A 19780-nucleotide genomic window follows, 5' to 3' on the forward strand; every position below is an offset into this window, starting at 1 on the left:
CCAACATGCAAGCATTGCCTGCTGCGACACGACTCCCACCTCCTGGCGTCACAGCCCCATGGCGCTGACTGCCACAAGCACAGCTCCCTTGCTGAGGCACATCCCCCTCCTCACCTCCCCCAGCTCAGCACTCCCGGCCCTCCTCCAGCTGTAAGCGGCCCCACCACGCTCCGAACCACACTGAGCCGTTTATTAGCCACAATGAGGTGTCCACAGCCCCCAGTGCACACAGAAACAGGTGGTTTAGGACTATCCGTTGGCCCAGACAGCTCCTCAGAGAGAAGGGCAGGGAGTCCCAGTCCAATATGGGGGAATAGACCCTTCCTCCGGTGCCTACCAGTATGAAAGGAGGTGCTGAGCACACTGGAGATCCAACTGCTGGTGGGGAAATGAAGAGCGCCATGCCAACGAAGGTGCCGGGCTCTTTAGCAAGCTGGATGGGGCTGTGCCGAGGCCCCCACGTGCAGAACAGTGTCCCCGGGCACTCAGAGGAACTCTTTCTTCCTGGCTGCCAGCTGGGCTTCCTGGAGGGCCAGCCAGTGCCTGTACCGTTTCGTCTTGGGCCGCATGAACTGCACCACAGACATGGGAACGCGGACAGTCTCCAGCCCGTTCACCTGCGGCACACAGGGGAAGGGCGGTCAGGCTGGAGAGAAACCTCCCTTGTGCCCCCTCAAACACAACACTTTGGGTCATGTTGCACCCCAAGGCAGGGGGACTTGTCCTACTGCTGCCCTGAGCACTCCAGCTGGGTGAGGGCCTATTTCCCCTGCCGAAGAGCCTCTCTCTTAGTAAAACACTGGCTAAGGTGAGAAACTGGGAGCCTCCAAGCCCCTTCCAGAGCTCCCCAGAGTCTCTGCAGTCTGCTTACAAGCATCTGCCCCTCTGCAATCGCTCTCCCTTGGACTTTCTGCTGCCTGTACCATACTCTCCCCACCCCACTCCTTCTGATCTCGTGGTAGCTTCATCCTCAAAGCCCAGCGAGGTTACAGCACTTGCACACGTGGGGAGAAGCAGGAGAAATCGCCTTGCTTGTCAGGCGCATAGCTTGGCTGCTGTGAGATGGAAACAAAGTGCCCTCGCCCCTTCCCCACCCTCTCCCGCTGCAGGAATTCAGCGCAGCAAATTTAACAGGAGACTATGCAAACGAGCCCAGCGGTGATGACATGGTTTCAGAGCTCCAGGTGGCAGCTTCTGAGCCGGCTCTGCTCCCTTGAGAGGCTGGGAAGGACAAAAGATGAATGGAAATGCGCGAGGAGATGCTCTCGTCTATCTAGGTCATGGGGGGTTTTTACAAAGCACATCTGCTCCTCACAACCTGCCCCACGCTGGAGAGCTGGCGCCACCAACTCTGCGCTTCTCTCCCTCTAGAGCCTGCCTGGGTGCAGGCGCACGGGCAGGGCAACACCGTTAGCATCAGACTCTTGTCTCTCGCAGGCATAAGCATGACATGGGAAAGGGTCTTGCCGTGCACTTCTCTGCCCTGTGGGGTGGGGAGGTGCTGAGGAGCCTCTACCAGAAAAGGGAAACTGAGGCAGAGGGCAGCCACCAAGTGGTGGCAGAACTGAGAAAAGAACTGGGGCCCAGACTCCTCTCACCAGGGCAGGAGGGGGACAGAGAGGTCCCGACAGAAAGGGGGTTCACTCACCGTCACGTCGCACCAGTATTCGCCCCACCTTGTGATGGGCTCATCCGGCAGCTTTAGCACGTGGGGAGGCACAAAGACCCGCAGCTGGGAAACAAGCCCCACGAGTTAACCCATCAGTTACAACGCAGGATAACAGGTTAGCCTGGAGCGCACCAGCCGTGCCCTCAAGCCCGCTGACAGGATCCCGAGCAAGATAGGCACATAGACCAAGGGGGGGATGTACAGAGCCGATCTCCACCACGGGGCACATGGGATAGGCAACAGCCAGGCTCAGAGGTGCCTGCAAAGACTGCCTGACTCCTGCCAGCGCCGGCTTGACTTGTAACGTGGAAGGGATGTAAGGAGGAAACGAGGCCTCTTCTCCCGATTTATCATCTTCTTTTCTTAATCCCTTAAGTTCTTAAACCTCTGCTGAGCTGCTCTCTGCAGTTCAGCACAGAGCTTGGATGAGGCTGAGGTACCAGAGCATACCACACCTCAGCTGAGTCCAAAACCAGCCACAGACTCACAAACAAGAGAGAAAACCCTTGACAACGAGCCACCATGACTGATTCCTGTGGCTCAGCTCACAAGTGGGATGTCATGACACTGTTAAAGACCTCCCAATTGGTGCACAGCACCTCCAGGGCAGAGCCAGCTCAGCCCCCTTCACCTCAGGACAAACCTGGCAGGAAATACTAACGTTTTTGAGGAAGTGGCGGGCCACAATTTCATTATTCAGCTCCCATTTCACATTGTTCTTCATGCCCACCTCCAGGCGGCAGCTCTTGAGGAACTTGACAGTCTGCAGGGTTGGGGCAAAGAAAAAAGGTGTCAGAGGAGCACAGCGATAAGGAGCAGCAGGGGCAGTGCTCGTTTCTGATGCCTGAGATGTAAAGCCAGTGACTGAACGCTACGAGATGTCCTTGCTCGCTTTGTGAGGAAGGTCCCGAAGGGCTCAGGTACGTGAGTGGGATATTGCTGGGGTAAGGGGTGTCCCCAGCTGGCTGTGTTCAGAGGGAAGCCTAAGCTCTGCTGGGCCCTCCAAGCTACCCAGGCAGAACTTGCTTTTTTTAAGAGCTAGCCCAGTGAAGATCACCTAGGTGAAACATTGCCTGGGCCACCCTGGGAGAGAAGCAGCCACACTGGGCTATGCTCTGCCAGCAAAATCACCTTCAGACACAGCCAATGGGCTGTCTTCTGCATCAAACCAATTCCCAACTGATGCCGGCTGTGTGCCACAGGCTGAGACCGCCCAAGCACAACTGCCGGACTGAACCTAGACTCAGCCTTCTCCTGCCCTCCCTCTGCTGTGGGCAATCATCATTTATTTAAAGGCACTTTAGAAAGGCAGAGACCCACTTGTCTCCTCAGCTGCACAGCCTACAAATTAGGCTTTGCTTCTTTGAGAGAACAAAAGCACAGAGAAGCGCACACGTGTATAGAAAGCTGCCTGCTAGAGCCGTAGCTGGAGGCAGAGGGTTCCCGGTGCCTTGCCAGGAGATAGGGAGTCTCTGGCTCAGATTTTCTGCTTTCCAGGACTTAGAGATTTCTCTGGAACAACTTTAGACGTGCTCGTGCCCCTCCTCTCACCTTTTCACCACTCTGGGTTTGGATTGCCTCCAACTTCCCTTCTTGGCGCAACTACAAGAAATAGGATTGAAGAGAAAAATGAAGCAAAGGCTTTGTGATGCAGTGTCCCAGTCAGCCTGCTTCCATACTGTCCAGGATGAAACGCATCATGGGAGAGAGTCCAAAAGGGTCTCTCCATGGTACGTACAGCTCTCCTTCGCTTGACAGCAAATTCAGTGACTGTCATTGCAACCCTTCAGTGTTAGTCATTTCTCTGCAAATAATTTTATTAACGAGCTGAGCTCATCCAGGTTGTAGCTGGTATGGACAGTTCATGTGTTTTTTAAGCTTTGTATCATCTAAAGGACAGGGCGCTTAAAATAAGTTCTGCAATGCCATACCCTCAGTTTTTTAGGGTTTGTGTTGCGCTAGGACACAGGCCAGGATCCTGTTGTGCTGGATGACTTTAACGGTACTTGCTCATTTGCAGAAGCCAGAATGGCTTTCCTCAACACAAGTATATTTAGACTGAGACGCTTTAATGAATTCTCCCATAAAAAGTCATATGTAAAAGCATGTGATTTGAGCCTAGCAATTTCAACTGGATGTTTTTTGAACAGTTTCCTACACATTACCTTTCAAATAATTTCTGCAAGCTGCTTGGCAAGATCACAGCACTGTATTGCTAAGGTGATGAGAAAATCGAACCCCAGGAAAAAACACAAACATGGGTGGAGAGAGATAAACGATTACAAAACACAACCAACCCTTTTAAACAAAAACACTACCTTTCTTCAGTTTCTTGATTACAAAGCTTCGACAAGCTGAAAATGTCCTAGCTATGCTCATAATAAGGCAGCAGTTTCATTCTGAGGCTGTGACCCAAAAGACTTGCTGAATTTGCTAAAATATCTCAAGATCCAGCGTTCCCCCTGCTCTCTTTTGACAAAGCAAAGAGGGAGCTATGCAAGTGACCATCAGACAACAAGTGTCTCTGCACTGACTCTAGTGAGAGTCTCTAACTGCTCCAAACAAAAAGTCGCACGAGTTCACGAATTAGGGTGGCCAAGAGAGCTGCGTGCACTTGGAGACCGAATTCCTTCCCTCCCTGCCATGAATGCCAGGAACTAACTCACCTTTTTTTCCTCCTCAAACATTTTCCTGGAACTAACTCACCTTTTTTTCCTCCTCAAACATTTTCCTGTTCTCTGGTGACGCATAAACGGCAAGCCCTTGAGGGAGGAGTTTGTTGCGACCCACAGACTTCTTAACGAAGACCACGTCTCCTCGGCTTCCCAAATCTGCGTGTGTGACACCAAGAGACAACGACAAGACAGTGCTAGCGAGGTGCACGCTGGCTCAGCCAGGAAAGGTGCCCCTTGGCTAACGCATAATAGAAAATCCCACAGGCGCTGCACCAAAACTCTGTAGTCCCAGCTGCAGCTCCATCATCTGAGGGAAGTTTAAAAAAAAAACAAAAACAAAAACCAACACCCAAAACAATGCAAAACCACAAAACAGTCATCTTTAATGCTCTACAATCCTAAACCATCTTGCGTTTCGAGTGATGAATCCCTGCCACCACTAGATCACCCAAATTTTGCCTAAGGAAACAGAGACAAGGCTAGGACCTAACCCAGGAATCCCTCCTCTTCCCAATATGAACACAGATGGCCTTTGTATGCAGATGAGTGCAGAACAGGACAGAAACAGATTTAACTTATTACTGATGCCCAGCTACAGCTCAGCTCTGCTGTAGGAAGGAAAATATATCTTAAAAGGAACCTACTCTCCACTGACTGAGTGAGGATCAGCTCCAAGTCCTTCTTGGGCAGGTGCTTGGTGTCTTCCACCAGCCTGTAGATGCGGTGCCTCCTGGGGTGCAAGCGGGGCTTACACCCCTCTTTGCTCAGTGGCACCTGCCACCACCGCTCCACCACCACCGTGGGCTGTCGCAGGAGGGAGGAATGAGGCCAAAGCACAACTCCAGACTGCAAATCCCGCTCCACCCCAGGTAAGAGCGGCCAAGAGCCTCCTCCACCACAGGGAGGAACCCGCCGGGCCATGGCAGTACCCCAGCTCTAGCCCTGCCTGATCCAGCCTGCGCAAGGAGGATGCCCCTCCCCCATATCCACCAGCTAACCTTCCAAATTCCTCCTCAGATAACCCCCCCAAACCCTCCTGCAGCCTCCCTTAACTTCCTTATGTACATCCTACACCCTTGCACTTGCACATCCTAGATACCAGACCCCCCAATACCCTCCATCCAGTCCTCCTTGCATACTCCCCCATGAACCTCAACATACACCCAATGGCCCCAAACAGCCCCCCCACTCCCCAATACCCCTGGCCTGCCCCCCCCATACTGCCTCTATCCCAATACTCCCACCTGTACCCAACCCAGTCCCTAAACATGCCCTAAGTCCCTAAACACCCCCACACCTCCAAAACCCTGCCTGTCCCCAAAAAAACCCTCTACCCTAGCACCCCTCTGCCTGCTTCCTGCCCACCTCCCTCACTTAAATCCCAACCCAGCTCCTCGGACATGCCCTCAGGCACCCCTCGACAGCTCCACACTAATACTAACTACCCCCCAAAATACTCCTCCACACCAATACTACTTGCTTCTCCACCCCGTGCCCCCTCTAAACCCTAACCCTGCCCCCAAACTAACCCCCACAAGCCCCAACACCCTTCCTGCTCCTTAAATCCCCCCCACCCCCATAACCCTTGCCTGCCCCCCACGTGCCCCCTCACAGAAACCCCTAAATCACAGCCCAGCCCCCAGACCTGCCTCCAACAGGCCCAGCTCCCTTCCTGCTCCCCGCCCAGGCCCCTTACGGAAGCCCCCACACCTCAACCCGGCCCCCAAACGCAGCCCCTCGACCGTCCCCCCCGCGCTGCTGCCCCCGGCCCGCACCCGGCTGTGGCTGAGACTCAGGGCCCGGCTCGCCGCCCCCACCAGGAGGCCGCAGCCCCGCGCCGCCCTCGGGCCCAGCATGGCGCCCCCCACCACAGCGACGGCGCCGCCGAAGGACCCCAGGATCCGGCGCGGAAGGACCCTGTCGCGGCTGCCCGCCGCGCGCCTGCGCTCGAGGACACCCCCCACCCCGGGCTGCCCGCCGCGCGCCTGCGCAGAGCGTCCGCAGCGCTCCCAGTGCACCCCCGTGCCTCCAAGCACACCCCATCGCCTCTCTGTGCCCCAAACTCACCCCAGTTCCCCCAAAAACACACCCCAGCCCCTCTCCTGCTCCCAAAACCGCCCCAATCCCCCCTAAACGCACCTCAGTGCCTTTGTCGGCCCCCAAACTGCCCCAATTCTCCTCACAACCCACCCCAGTGCCTGTTCGCCTAAAACTGTCTCCATCTCCCCCCCCCCAAAACACCCACCACTGCTTCTGTCTGCCCGCAGACCACCCATGTTTTTCCCCCAAACACACCCTACACCTGTCTGCCCCCAAACTACCCCAATTTTCACCCAAAACACACCCCAGCACCCCTGCTTGCCCCCCAAACCACTGATTCCCCCAAAACAAACCCCAGCACCTGTCTGTCCCAAAACCACCCCAATTCCCCCCAAAACACACCCTAGAGCCTCTGTCTGCCCCCCAAACTACCCCAATTCCCCCCAAACACACCCCAGTGCCTCTATGTCCCCCAAACCCATGCCAATTCCTACCAAAACAAACCCCATTACCTCTGTCCCCAAACTGCCCTGGTTCTCCCCCAAAACACACCCCAGCACCTGCCTGCCCTCCTAAACCACCCCAATTCCCCCAAAACACACCTCAGCACCTCTGTCTACCCCCTAGACCACCCCCATCCCCCCAAAAACACATCCCAGCACCTTTCTGCCCCCCAAACTGCCCCAATTCCCCCCAAACACACCTCCCTACCTCTTCCCCATCCCGGGACCCAGTTGTCCTGAGCCCCACAGCCGCTGCCGAGCGTGTTCCTCCCGCAGGAGGTGAGCGCCCGCCGGATGGCACAGGGGGAGCCCGACCCCCAAACGGGGACGATGGGGTGTAAAACAGGCAGAGGAGGGAGTCATTTTCCGTGTGCAATAGGGAGCGATTTCTCGATAGTGGCCTGCGTGGGAATACACAGCTGCTCTGTGCTGGGGGTCGCTACAAAGGGGGATTTTATCGGGGTCAGTGCTGAGCCCGGGGCCCCTGCCTGCCCTAGCGCTCCTGCGGCTGCAGGAGGGAAACGCAGCCGGGGCAGAGGAATGTCATGTCGGGGGGGATATTCCCCAGGGAAAAGCCCTGGGGGCCCATCCAGCTGCAGTGGGTGGGAAGCAGAGTGCAGAGAGCACGTGGGCTCCCCGGCCAGCGGCCCATGCTAACGGGGGACGGCTTCGGGCATCCGCGTGATTTCCCCCAAGGTGCTGGGTCCCAGCATCCCCGGGCTCCTGCCAGGAAGAGAAAGCACCTCCAGCAGAGGCTTTTTCCTAAAGCTTCCCCATTAAAGTGCTTCCCTTCCTAACAGCGATCACAGTGACAGCCTTTCTGCTCGGCAAGGAGGAGAGGGTTCAGGCACGTGCCACCGAGGAAATTGCGTCCGTGCTCACCGGCTGACCGGGCCCAGGTTTCCGTTGACGGTGCCCGACTCCTCCCGGGCAGGGAGCCATACTGCCACCCCTCACTGCAAAACCAAAAGCTGCAAATCTCAGGAAAACCCGCCACGTTTTCATATGCAATAAGCAGCTGTACTCCACAGTCAAGCAGCGCTGCAGCATCTGAACCCAGTGCCAGAGTAGTTGAAGCAGAGGCCAGCACTGTGATTCTGGGGGGTCTGCTGCTGGCCCAGACGTTTTCTATGGGTCGTTTCCACCTCTGTGCCGCAGAGATCCAGATCTTCCCTCTCTCAGCAGCACTTTGGGATCCAGACGGGCACACTCCAGGACTTCCTGAGAAGCAAAACCATCAGTTCTGGCCCCACTCCCATCCAGCCTGGTCCCTTCCTGCTGCTGTTTCCTACCCGATGGCGGTGTGGACAGGACCCCGGTGTAACGTGAGGCAGCAGCTCTCCAAAGTGACTGTTCTTCTGTCTCAAAGGTGCTTTGCTAGGGGTATTCAGCTACCTGGGCTTCGAGGCAGGCAGACGTGACCACCTGTTGCTGCTGCCCTGGGAGGACGCATTCTTCACGGCGTAGCCCCTTGAGCGAGGCTGCTGCCTCAGCCCTGGCCATGCTCCCTGGGGTGGGCGCGTGGAGTGAACAGCATGGTGACCGTACCACCACTGTGCCTCGGGCCAGTGGAGGCAGGAAAAGCCCATGAGGCCTTGTGCAAATGGGCAAAAAGCAGTATTAAAGGGTGTGAAAGCTGGAAGCGTGAATGTGCAGGGAGAGAGATAAGCCACATGCCGACAGGTTACCATCATTTCAGGGAACGTGAAATTCCTCCTCCAACACAGCTCCCTGCTGCAAACGGTCTGGCTGGGGAAACCACTAAAACCATGCCACCAAAGGCCACTTGATGGATTTTTGAATCATTCAAGGACATTTTGCATTTCTGTAGTAATTCTGCAGTGAGATGTTACCTGGGCAACAAACCCACATCTGAATCCCACCTCTAGCTCACCTCCCACTTCCGACTCCCTTCCTGCTGTCCAAGGATCAGCTTCATCATACCCCATTAGCTCTAAAACGCTCAACTTTATTGAATCAGGAAACAAAAACAGGCTCTTTCCCCTCACCATAAAAACAACCAGGCTGGGGCGAAAACAATAAAAACACAACTGAACAGAGCCAACAGCATGAAACAAAGTCACACCAGTGACCGCAAACTTGTAAACCAAACACAAAACAGAAGAAACTCATCTTAAATGCAGTGCTTTACAGTCCTTCAAATCCACCCCGGCTCGACACTACAAATCCCTCTGCCTTGGGCACATGCTTTCATTTTACCCACATGATTTCCTGCAAGGAATGGGCAAAAAGAAGCCCTAGTTCATCTTTAGTGCCGAGATGGAGACTTCACTTTTCTCTAGTGAGGGATTTTTCAGAAATGGCTAGGATTGCATTGTCCCCTTTGGGGTAGGGGAAAGACAGGCCAACGCAGCGGTTAAGATACAAATGATGCTTGGAAAACCATTTTAAAGTCAAATTTGGAATCAAAGTTTGAAAGAACTGCCTACCTTGAGCTTATTTCAGGGGAATCAGTTCAGAAATTTCTATTATAGGAAGATCTCTTGGATTTTATAGAGCTGCAGCCAGTTTCGTTTCCAAAATCCATCTGACCAGGAACAGACCGAAGCAGAGACCCTTGTCGGGCAGAAAAGGCTTTGCCCGTTTCTTCCAAGTAGTGTCAAGAGCAAGGCCAAGGTGTCCCGCTCCCCCTCATCCTCCACGGGATCGGGGCAAAGCAGGGGAGAGCTCACTCACCACAGGGGCACCACAGGGGTGTGATCAAACTGGGGGCCAGGATTAGGTCCCCAAAAGCTTTTCGTAGCCTCCTCCCGAGGCAAGGGGTAAAGCCAGTACCTCATGGGCTGGCTCTCAAGGAAGGGCAGAATGGCTGTTTCTTTGGTGAACGGACCTCATCCCGAGAACGGAGCCGAAAGGCAGGCAAGAGGCAGTGTCAGTGCAAGGCGCGTGCGTCTCAGCCCAGCAGGGCAGAAGGCTCGGCTGGGCAGGAGTGAACAGGGGCAGAGCAGAAGAGGAGGGATCAATCCTGCATTAGAGGTGCAGGAGAGCTCTGAGGGAGCCAGGGGTGCACGGCACGAGGGAACGGCCCAGGGCATGAATGACCAGAGCAGCGTCGCTGGAAAGCCGTGCTCGCCTGTGTGTTGTTCCCCTGCACGTCCATTTCTGTCCCTCCGCCAGAATTGTCTCATTTCCATCCCCGCTCCGGCCTCCTAGGAGCGAGGAGAAAGTGGCAGTGGTGAGCTCCTGGCCCGGGTGCCCAAGCCTCCCACACAGCCCTGAGTGGTTTGCTTCAGTCTTGAGGCAGTCGAGCTGAGCTCTGTGCTGCTCCTTACCCTCCCAGGGACCCCCACAGGGCCAGGGGCAGCTCAGCAACCACCCTGGGCACGGGGGCAATCCAACAGCGTGATCTGACTCACCTGAACCTGGCCCAGCTGCCTCCTGCTCACAAGGGCATCACAGGGAGCTGTTCTCCGCCACCACGACTTCGTCACCGCTGCCGGACACAGAGGCACCTTCTGCAGAGAGAGGGCAGTAAGAGCCCCGCACAGGCTCTCCTGACACATCACCTGGCCAGCACAGAGACGAGAGGATGCTGGCAGGGGAGAAAGTCCCCAAGAAAGTGGGGACTGTGTGAGCATCCAGCTGTGGGCGGACGGGCAGAAGGCAAGCGCCATGCCAGTCTCGCACTAGGAGGGGAGGAGGGATCGTTTAGATGAAGCATGCGAGAAGCCTTTTGCCTTTTATTAGAGTTTCATGCAGTTTTCAGACAAGTTAAAGCACTAACAGATGTCCTGGACCTTGTATAACTCTGGAAATGCTGTAATGCTTTGGGAAATGTTACAATCTGCAAAGCCACCGTTTAATGCTAAAACAAAACCACTAGTTGAACATCACAGAGATTGAATCTAGTGCCAGATTCCCAGGAGGCCTTGGCTTGTGTGTTACTGGGGAAATGGTGCACATCTCCAACCACAGTCTCCTCTGACATGAGGAACAAACCCAGCCAGAGCTGATGAACCCAACCCTTCTCTTCTCCAAAGCGATGAGTCTCCTTGGATTGCTGTGCGAGATGACCCCACAGGGGACGGGGTATCCCCATGTCGTGAGGGCCAGCCTGAGCCCGGTGATGTCACAAGCCCAGTGTGCCCACACACAGCAGTGACTCCCTCCACCGTGCACAAACCCTGGCAAATCTACCCCTGCGCTTGTGCAGTTGTTGCACAAGGAAGGCTGAAATCTGCTCTCCGTCACCCCTGAGGATCTGCAGATTTACACCAAGCTGCGAGAGGAGAGCTCAGCCAAGGGCTTGTGGATCACGTAAAGGGATGCAGTTTTGCTCTCCAGACACCTCTGTGTCCCATATGGTGCTGTAACAGAGCCGAAGGCCACCGTGACGTGTCTGCAGCCCTCTCTGTACCTTGCAGCCTGGTGTTCAGGGCTCTGCCCTCCTCCTCCTCACTGTCAGAGCTGATGAGGATGGGGCTTGGGAGGGGGCAGGCGCCAGGCTGGGGACTGCTGTAAAAGACGGAGGAGTCGGAGCCGGTGCCAGTGTAGAAGACAGAATCAGAGCCTCCATCTGAGAGGGAGAGGCGGTAGAAGCAGCCCCGGATGGCACTGGCACTGCTGTCTCCCGAGGTCAGGGCAGGCGGGCAGCTACCATCAGAAAGGACCGAGGCTTCACTTGAGAGGGTGATGGGGGACACCGCTCCAGTGAGGGCTACGTGCTGCCCATGCTCCACGGGACTGGACGTCAGGATGGAGTCTGCTGCAGGGCTCCTGGCATCTGGCTGAGTGCCCACCGGCTTGCTGGGCAGGTGAGGGCAGCTGGGGCCAGGCTGGGTCTCACCATCCCTCAGAGGACGGGAAGAAGCCAAGGTCACGGACTGGAGAACGAGGGTCGGCTGGAAGGGCGGCTTGGCAGACTCCACATCGCTCCGGAGCTGCTCAGGGGACTCATCTACCAAGCCAAAGGTGTGTGTTGGGCAGGCTGGGCTGACTCCCCTGTCTCTCAGACAGCAACCATGAGGAGCCATCCCTGCATGGAGAGCATCTCCACAGTTCCTGTCACTGCTCTGCCTTTACTGATTATTCCCCTCCTCCTTCTCGCTGTCCTTTAAGGAAAGGGTTGGGACCTTGCACGTCCCAGTGAGCGCGCGTCCCCTCTGAGCTCAGCCCTGAGGTGCCTCTTACAAGGCACTTGCAGGTCTCAATGCAGCTGGGTGGAGACAACGCGGGGGCTCTGCATCTCCTGCTGCTTATAGACCTCAAACTCCTCCTCCAAAGATGACCATGAACCCACAGAGACTATGAACCTACCCACAGCTAAAGGAGAGCTCCAAGAGCACCTCTGAGCTGCAATGCAGCAGCAGCAAGCCGATGCCATGTGCACACACCCCGCACCACCCACTCCTGACATGGCCAGTGCTCCAGGCAGCAGCAGCCACACGGAAACACAGCAGCCAGAGGCCAGAAACCTCAGCTGAAAAGTCAGAGCTGATCCATAAGGAGAGCTGAAATAGTTGCAGCATTTCGACAGCTTCCCAGGGCTGGAGGCTGACCCTACTGAGAGCCTCCTGCTGCATTACAAGCCCCCCATCTCTGGGATTCATGACTGGTTCCCACTCCTCAGCACCACACAGAGCTCGTTCCCATCGTACATCCCATCCTCATGTTCTGGAAAATCAACTAAGATTGCTAAGAAAAGCCGACACAACCACTTGCAGTGTCTCCTTTAGCTTCATGCTTCACTCTTTCCTTTCCCAATCATCATCCCTTTTGGTGCAGAATTATGTGTTTGGCAGGAGAGTTATCACCAAACCACACAAGATGTGGGAGAAAAGGAACAGATGCGACTTGCTCCAGTGCCACACAGGGTAAGGGCAGAGGCTCCAGGTATCCAAGACCCTCCCGCCATCCTGACCCTTCACAGGACTGACCCCTCATGTCAAGGGACACATGGATGACAGGATTCAGGTCTGTGTCTGCCCAAGGAGGGCAAGCAGAGCTTACCTGAAAGACTGACACAGGACAGGGTCAGGGAAGTCTCATTAGGACTCTTCCGGGGCTCTGACAAGAGGCTCTCGAGGGAGTCGCCCGTGATGTTCTCCTGTAGCAGGGAAAAGCCGGGTTAACACAGCTCCTGGCACAGGACAGGGGTACACGGCACGGCAGCGTGGTGAGCAGCTGCCCAGACAATCTGCCTGCCCCAGAGCTCTCCCAAAGCTGCCCCCATCTCCATGACGCAGAGCGCCATACAGGAAGGGCCAAAACTCCCCCCGTTGCTGGAGCCGCTCCACCAGAGCCAAGTGGCATCCAATTTGCAGTCCCTGGCATCTAGAGCCTCCTCCATGACTGGGAACAGAGTGCAGACACTGGGATCACAGAGGAGCTTTTGCCAAATTGCATCCAGATCCCACTGCATCTTGGCTCAGGAAGGAAGTGTCCCGACTCTGGAGAAAACGCTTCGAGGAACTAAGGGCTAGTTCCCTACCAGGCAGCTGAATTCATTCAGGAAGCTGCATCTGAGAGGATGGGAGGACAAGCGGCCCTCTCCCATCCCGCTGAAGGTCAGGTGCTTACTCACCAGCATCTCTGCCGTGGCATCCTTCACCAGCCGCGGAGGTCCATCCCCTGCTGCCCCTTCCTCATCTTCCTGGGGACGCCAGGCAGCATAGCCCAGCCGCACCAGCTCTGCCCCAATGTCGAGGTTCTGCGTGGAAACAAGATAGCGGCTGGAAAGTTGCAAGCTCATGAGAGCAGAGGAGGCAAGGAAGAGCCCCTGGAGGGATGGGGTGAGGAAGGGAAAGAGCTGTTGTGGGTCTGGGTGATGCCAGAGCAAGGCAGGTCAGCGAGGCAGGAGAGAGAGTTTGAATGAATATGGCTCCCCAAAAAAGGGGGACAGCTGCCAAGCGGGCCTGGCAGCAAGGGAGCAGTGGTGGAGATGTGCTGCCGAGGCCCCGCTAGCATCCCTGCTGAGACTGGGGCCGCATGGGGCTTACCTTCCCGTGGTGGACGTCGTACAGGGTGACGTGCGGCCAGGTGCAGAGCCCAGCCTGGATGTAGCTGGAAATTTTTGCCACCAGAGGCTTCCAGTTGGCGCAGTAGGTGAGCCGGTCAAACTCATCCAGGGCTGCCTCTTCCCACTCGTCCCCTGCGGGAGAGGAGGCAGAGGGTCAGGGTTGTACAGAAGCAAGCAATCCTGGTTGTAATAAGGGGGAAGGGACATGGACAAATTCAGCCCTTTCCTTTCCGCCTTGCCTCTCCCTCCAAGCTTCCCAAGGTTTCCTCCCAACTCACCAGCAGGCATGATCCCAGCCAGACTGCACTCGATGGCCTGGAAAGGCAGGCTCAGGAAGTCACTCCTGGAAGGGAGAAAAAGGCATGATCACTCCATGCTTGCCACAGTGAGGAGGACCCACTCAGCCCACCTTGGTCATTCTCCCGGCTTCACAGGGATCTCTGCTGCCCTTCACACCGCAGCCACCTCATAAACACTGAATTCTCTTGACTAATTCCTCCAGCAACGCAGCCATGAGCAACACTGCTCTCACACAAGCCAAACTGCAAACCTCCCTGGGGATGTTAAACCATGGCTCTGTCACCCTAGCTCTTAATGCCCGCCGTTCCCCAGCTGACGTGCAACACTCACCGCAGAGCTCGCAGCGCCTCTTGGGGGGCCTCCCCATTATCCCCAAAATCCACGTAGTAAAGATCAAAGTTGCCGTTCTCCAGAGGGCCGAGAACACGGGCCCGGTACCAGGCACTGCTATCCGTGTAGGGAGCAGCCACAATGTCCCCTGCTTGGACAGTCGAGAGCTCTGCCTGGAGGTACAGGGCAGGAGAGATGCAGTCATGGCCCGAGAAAAGGGATGAGGGAAGCAACACAGGGTCTGAGCCATGGAGGAGAGGGACAGTGCCATCTGTTCAGGTCTCACCGTGCGGCCGCTGCTCGCGTAGTACTGCGACATCTCGCAGGTCAGCTTATCCAGCTGCAGGCTGCGGTTGCCAATGATCTGGATCCAAAAGTGGTTGGGGTTTTCCGCAGCTGAGACATAAACCTCCAGGTGCTCGTCTGCGTGGAAGCTGAAATCAGGGCTGGGAACTACGAGAGAGGCACAGAGAGTCCTGGTGAGAGCAGGCCAGCCCAAACCTTTACCTGAGGAAGGCCAGGCGGGGAAGAGGACACATAGGTCTCTTTCAGAGATGGGGAAAACTCGAGACAAGCTGAGAGCAGAAAGCTGGCCTACTGCAGCACACGGCTCCTGCTCCTAAGAGCACGTTCGAGACCATCCAGACTACAAACAACTTGGCTGCTGACTCCTACAACAGCCCGGGATGCAGCTGAGCTGTGCTGCCCTGTCCGCTGGGCCCAGGGTCCTTTGAAGGATGCTTGTAGCTCCAGACACATCAACATGCTGACTAGGGAAGGAGGGAACAAGTGACAAAGCCACAAGTCAATACAGGATGACCGCAGACCCTTAAAGTGGGTCCCAACACTTTGCTAGTCCCTAAGGGACCTTTGCAAATACACCCCTCTACCACATGTTCTTTCACACGCAGGAGATGAGGAAAACACTTTTCTTACCCTCAAATTTCGGCACGGCCGTATCGGGCCTCACAGCCAGCTCTTCCAGGGACTCGCGCTCAGCCCTCATCTCCCGGCCGTCCTCAAAAGCAGCCTCATCCAGGAGCGAGCCTCCATCCCAGAATAAGCCTCCGTCCCCTTCTCCATGCTCAGGAGCAGCTGGCCGGTGGGTGAGAGCCCCATTGGGGAGTGGCACTGCCTCGGGCTCTGCCACCTGCTCCCTCCTTGTGCCCAGGGGCTGCTTGCGCTGGCACCGCATCGCTGTCGACTGGGCCAGCTCCCTCCGAAACGTGTCATCTTCCATCAGTTTCTCCATGATGAGTTTCTTTGAGGAGAGGAGAGAGTTTGGTTCAGAGTCTGTCCTGCAGCAGAGCTCAGCAGGCCACAGCCCACTGCTCACCACTCACCTTGGCAGCGGCCACCTCCTTCCGGGTCCCCGAGAGCTGGATGAGTCGGGTCAGAGCTAGGCTGGCATCGGCCTCGCGCTCACAGATCACCTTGGCCCCTGAGCTGCGGCAGATTGCCCGCACCGTCTCACCGCCCCGGCCTGGAGAGACACAGCCACGTGGCAGGTGGGGATGGGGAGAGGATCTTCCCGCGATGGAGACACAAACGGCACAGCTTCAGCCCTCTGAGAAGCTGTTTCTTGCTCTGGATGGACCACACACCTTCCCAATGGCCCAGCCTAGGGTTTACAAGGGCCAGCTCATACTCGTGTCCTGGAGGTGGCGTGGTCCTCGAAGCCCCAGGCGCAGGGTCCAACCCAGAGTTGGGATGGAAACAGGGTAAGAGCCAAACGTGACAGGGTGCAGCTTCCCTTGTGTCTCTGCTCCTCACATCAACACACCAGCACATCCTGCAACCTCCATTACCTCCCACTGTCACAGAGCCTGACTGTCCCTCCTGCCCCCTGGGGAAACTGAGGCACAGTTAGACATAGGCAGTGCACACTTCCCTGCTGAGCAGAGGCCTACTCCTGCTCAAAGTGAAGCAGCTCTTCCACCCTGATGAGTTCAAGCTGTTCAGCACCTAGAGGCCAGCAATCAGCAAGCTTTTTGGGTGCAGATCAGTAACGATGTAGCTCTATGCACCCATGGACACACAACAGGTAATGTCACGACACCTCCGACCACCTCCTGCCTCCTAGGAGGGGGGTAAGTGCTGTACTAACACACCTGCAGCCTAACACACCTGCAGCCTGTGGTCTGCAGCAAGCTACAAACTAAGTGACTGGAACAAAAGTGCCTGGGATCACACAGGCAATTGGAGAGAGAGAGTGGCTGAGGAGGTACCGATAATCCTGCCGATGGCTCTTTGGGGCACGTGGAACTGCTCCAGCACCGGTGCATTCTCTGCCACAATCTGGTGGATGGCAGCTTTCGCCTTGCACACTTGGTCGGGGGAGCCCGAGATCACCAGCACCTGCTCCTCGCTGCTGTCCTCAGCCTCCATGTCGATGTGAGCCCCTGTCTCCCTCCTCAGCTGCGGACACAGGGCACATTCTCAGCCACACGGCACTTGGCGGACCAGGCCCTGGCTGCGATTTGGGCTCCCAATAAACGACCCATGGGCGTGATTTGGCCTTTTCCCTTGGAAGACCGTTTGCAGTAGTGTTTTCAGAGCTGTTCAGAGCCCCACTTCCCCATGCAGGGGGCAGAGGGAACAAAAACAACCCCCCAGAATGAGGTGGCCTTTTCAGGCAGGCAGCACTTGCCTGTTTGATGGTGGCTCCCTTCCGTCCGATAATAGATTTCACAGCCGCCCGGGGAACTTTCATCTCAATTTCCAGGTCCTCCTCGCCCAAGAAGGTCAGCCGCTCTTCTGAGCACAAAGCGGGCAGAGTCACCACAGAGAACCTGGCGCGGCCGAGCCCCCTCAGCCCCTTCCCCGCACCGCCCACCACTGCAGCAGACAGAGCACGGGCACAGACGTGCGGGGAGGAGCAGCACACTTCAGAGACTCACACATCACCGCTCCTTACTGGGGAGGGAGAAACCCCAGGGATGTTATAAATAGTGCGAGCAAAACGCAAAGCGGGCAACACTGCTCCAACAACCTTCCTGTCCCCAGGGACAGTTCCCACGGGGCAGGACGCTTTGTCTCAGCTCTAAAAATTCGAGGGGTGTTTCTGAGCATCTGTGATTGATTGGGGGAGGCCAGGGTATGGGAGAGGTGAGGAATAGCACAGTCTCAGGACACACAGAGGCTACACTGTGACGCCTACCTCGGCTCTCCCGGTACCTGCGGTACAAGATGTAAAGGACAGTTGCGCTGGCCGGGATCCCGAGGACCAGAGCGACTTTCTGCAGGGTCGTCAGGTTATTCCAATAACCCCGTTCTGTCGTCATCTTTCCCGTTTCCTAAAGAGGGAGGGAGTTTTTACTTTAATGGCAGCAGCGACCCTATCCCCGAGCAGGAGCGTAACCCTCTGCCATGCATGCAGCTCTCAGCTCGAGCCCAGCAAAACTCCCTGGCCCTGCCCACGCTCAGGGGGGCTGGGACACGGCCAAGCTGATCGCTGCGAGCTGAGCGCGGCTGCTCCGCTCCGTGAGCCGGGGCTGTTGGAGCCCGGCAGCCATCAGGTTTACACTGTGCTCCCCTGACTGCAGCAGCAGGGAGCTGGAAGGAGCTGCCAGCTCAGACACGTGAGCAAGGAGCAGTTGGGAGGAATGACACACAAAGCTTTCCCAGCGCTGGTCCAGCCCATCTGCTCCCGATCCTCCTCTCTGGGAGCTACTGCTGCTTCTCGCCTCCCCGTCAGTGTACCAAAGCAATCTCCTTCCTAGCTGCCTGCTGCCTGGAAGGGCTGCAGGATCTCTCGTAATTTTACTTCTCCACTCACTCCTGCCTTTGTATCCCTCTATGAAGCATTCTCTCACCACCCCCTCTTCATCCCGCTAGTCCCCACTTCCCCGTCCCTATTTCAGGGCTGACGGCACTTTCTTGCCTCCCACTGAGGATGGTAAAAACGCCGATCCAGCTGGACTAGACACCATTAAGAGTTAAGATGAGCTGAGCTCGTTCTTGGTCTCATCTGATCAGGCCAAAGCCTCTGTCATCCAGGGAAAAGACCACTGCCTTGGACAAAAGTCAGCCCGGGCATAGCAGCCCAGTCCCAGGCCACTTCCCAGAGTGGGCTCAGCACCATCACACACTGGTGTCCTGAGCCAGCGCTGCTGCTTAGACCCTCAGAGTGATTAGTAAATAATTAATGAGGCTTTGAAGGGAAGGTGACTCCCTACAGGCCACACAAAGGGTTCAGGGGGAGGTAAACCAAGCCACAAGAACTATGTCTGCTCAGGCCATTCTGCCCCCCAAAACGCGTGTTTCTGGATGCGCTGCAGGCGGTGGGGCAGGGTGGAGTTTGGAGTCAGGAGCTGGAGTTTGACCGCAGGCAGGACGAGACGGGACGGGACAGAGCTGGACAGCAGGCGCACGGGGAGGGTGGCCGTGGGGTGCTGTCGCGTCCCTTCACGTCCCACCCGCCAGGCAGGATTTCACGTGAAACCCCCCCAGGTCCCAACACCACCAGGCCCACTCATGGGACCACAACCCTAGCCCCGAAGCTCCCAGGGCCTGTAACCCCCCTCCCCCAGGCCCAGGAGCCCCATTCCCAGGTTGCCCCCATCCCCAATCCTCCCAGTCCCCCTTCTCCAGTTCTCTGAGTCCCATCCCACTCTTGTTCCCAGTCCTCCCTCACTGTTACCCCATACAGAGTCCTCCCAGGCCCATCTCTCTTCCTTCCTCCAGCGCTCCCGGGCCCCCAGCCCCCCCAGACGCCCTCTCCCAGCGCTCCCGGGCCCCCCAGACCCCTCAGTCTCCCCAGACCCCCTCTCCCAGCGCTCCCGGGCCCCCCAGACCCCCTCTCCCAGCGCTCCCAGTCTCCCCAGACCCCTCAGTCTCCCCAGACCCCTCAGTCTCCCCAGACCCCTCAGTCTCCCCAGACCCCCTCCCAGTGCTCTCAGTCCCCCCAGCCCCCTCTCCCAGCGCTCCCAGTCTCCCCAGACCCCCTCTCCCAGCGCTCCCAGTCTCCCCAGACCCCTCAGTCTCCCCAGACCCCCTCTCCCAGCGCTCCCAGTCTCCCCAGACCCCCTCTCCCAGCGCTCCCAGTCTCCCCAGTCCCCTCAGTCTCCCCAGACCCCTCTCCCAGCGCTCTCAGTCCCCCCAGCCCCCTCTCCCAGCGCTCCCAGTCTCCCTAGCGCCCCTTCCCAAATCCCCCCTTCTCCCTCCTCCTCCTCCCAGTGCCCCCCAGTCCTCCCAGTGCCCCTCCCCCAGCCCCCCGCTCCCCCCCCCGTACCTGCCACCTCCCTCTCCTCACACGACCGCGCCGCAAGTCCCGCCCCTTCCC

The 19780-nt window shown here is 57.0% G+C and overlaps 2 protein-coding genes across 4 annotated transcripts; both read right to left on the bottom strand.

The window, feature by feature from the left end:
- Window positions 1–169: 169 nt before the first annotated feature.
- On the bottom strand, window positions 170–6305 carry MRPL9 (mitochondrial ribosomal protein L9). The gene is made up of 7 exons (XM_068922622.1): window positions 6120–6305; window positions 4989–5148; window positions 4376–4500; window positions 3221–3271; window positions 2331–2432; window positions 1649–1732; window positions 170–617 (listed from the first exon to the last, which is right to left on the bottom strand). Exons 1-7 carry the CDS (start codon window positions 6198–6200, stop codon window positions 486–488), a joined length of 735 nt encoding a protein of 244 aa, XP_068778723.1. The 5' UTR covers window positions 6201–6305; the 3' UTR covers window positions 170–485.
- Window positions 6306–8835: 2530 nt separating this feature from the next.
- TDRKH (tudor and KH domain containing) lies at window positions 8836–19779 on the bottom strand. 3 transcript variants are annotated; one of them, XM_068922248.1, is made up of 14 exons: window positions 19730–19779; window positions 17657–17792; window positions 17147–17253; window positions 16725–16914; window positions 15840–15979; window positions 15433–15757; window positions 14783–14949; window positions 14497–14669; window positions 14145–14209; window positions 13847–13998; window positions 13432–13557; window positions 12858–12954; window positions 10265–10363; window positions 8836–10057 (listed from the first exon to the last, which is right to left on the bottom strand). In XM_068922248.1, exons 2-13 carry the CDS (start codon window positions 17778–17780, stop codon window positions 10302–10304), a joined length of 1728 nt encoding a protein of 575 aa, XP_068778349.1. In that variant the 5' UTR covers window positions 17781–17792; window positions 19730–19779; the 3' UTR covers window positions 8836–10057; window positions 10265–10301. The 3 variants fall into 3 exon arrangements, with proteins under 3 accessions (XP_068778349.1, XP_068778350.1, XP_009665757.2); XM_068922249.1 differs by having other exon boundaries at window positions 17147–17250; window positions 19730–19764; XM_009667462.2 differs by lacking the exon at window positions 19730–19779 and adding an exon at window positions 18380–18467.
- Window position 19780: the final 1 nt, after the last annotated feature.

The sequence above is a fragment of the Struthio camelus genome, chromosome 30 (assembly GCF_040807025.1).
Source record: "Struthio camelus isolate bStrCam1 chromosome 30, bStrCam1.hap1, whole genome shotgun sequence".
In the NCBI taxonomy this organism is placed as follows: domain Eukaryota; kingdom Metazoa; phylum Chordata; class Aves; order Struthioniformes; family Struthionidae; genus Struthio; species Struthio camelus.

Excerpts from the sequence above, each read along its gene's own strand:
- TDRKH (XM_068922248.1), bottom strand. The coding sequence starts at position 17,780 with ATGACGACAGAACGGGGTTATTGGAATAACCTGACGACCCTGCAGAAA. Across the intron at positions 17,254-17,656 it reads CAGGTACCGGGAGAGCCGAG|AAGAGCGGCTGACCTTCTTG; the intron begins GTAGGCGTCACA and ends CTTTGTGCTCAG. Across the intron at positions 13,999-14,144 it reads GGCTGGGATCATGCCTGCTG|GGGACGAGTGGGAAGAGGCA; the intron begins GTGAGTTGGGAG and ends CCTCTCCCGCAG.
- MRPL9 (XM_068922622.1), bottom strand. The coding sequence starts at position 6,200 with ATGCTGGGCCCGAGGGCGGCGCGGGGCTGCGGCCTCCTGGTGGGGGCG. Across the intron at positions 3,272-4,375 it reads TGTTTGAGGAGGAAAAAAAG|TTGCGCCAAGAAGGGAAGTT; the intron begins GTGAGTTAGTTC and ends TATTTCTTGTAG. Across the intron at positions 1,733-2,330 it reads CCCGCCACTTCCTCAAAAAC|CTGCGGGTCTTTGTGCCTCC; the intron begins GTTAGTATTTCC and ends CTTGTTTCCCAG.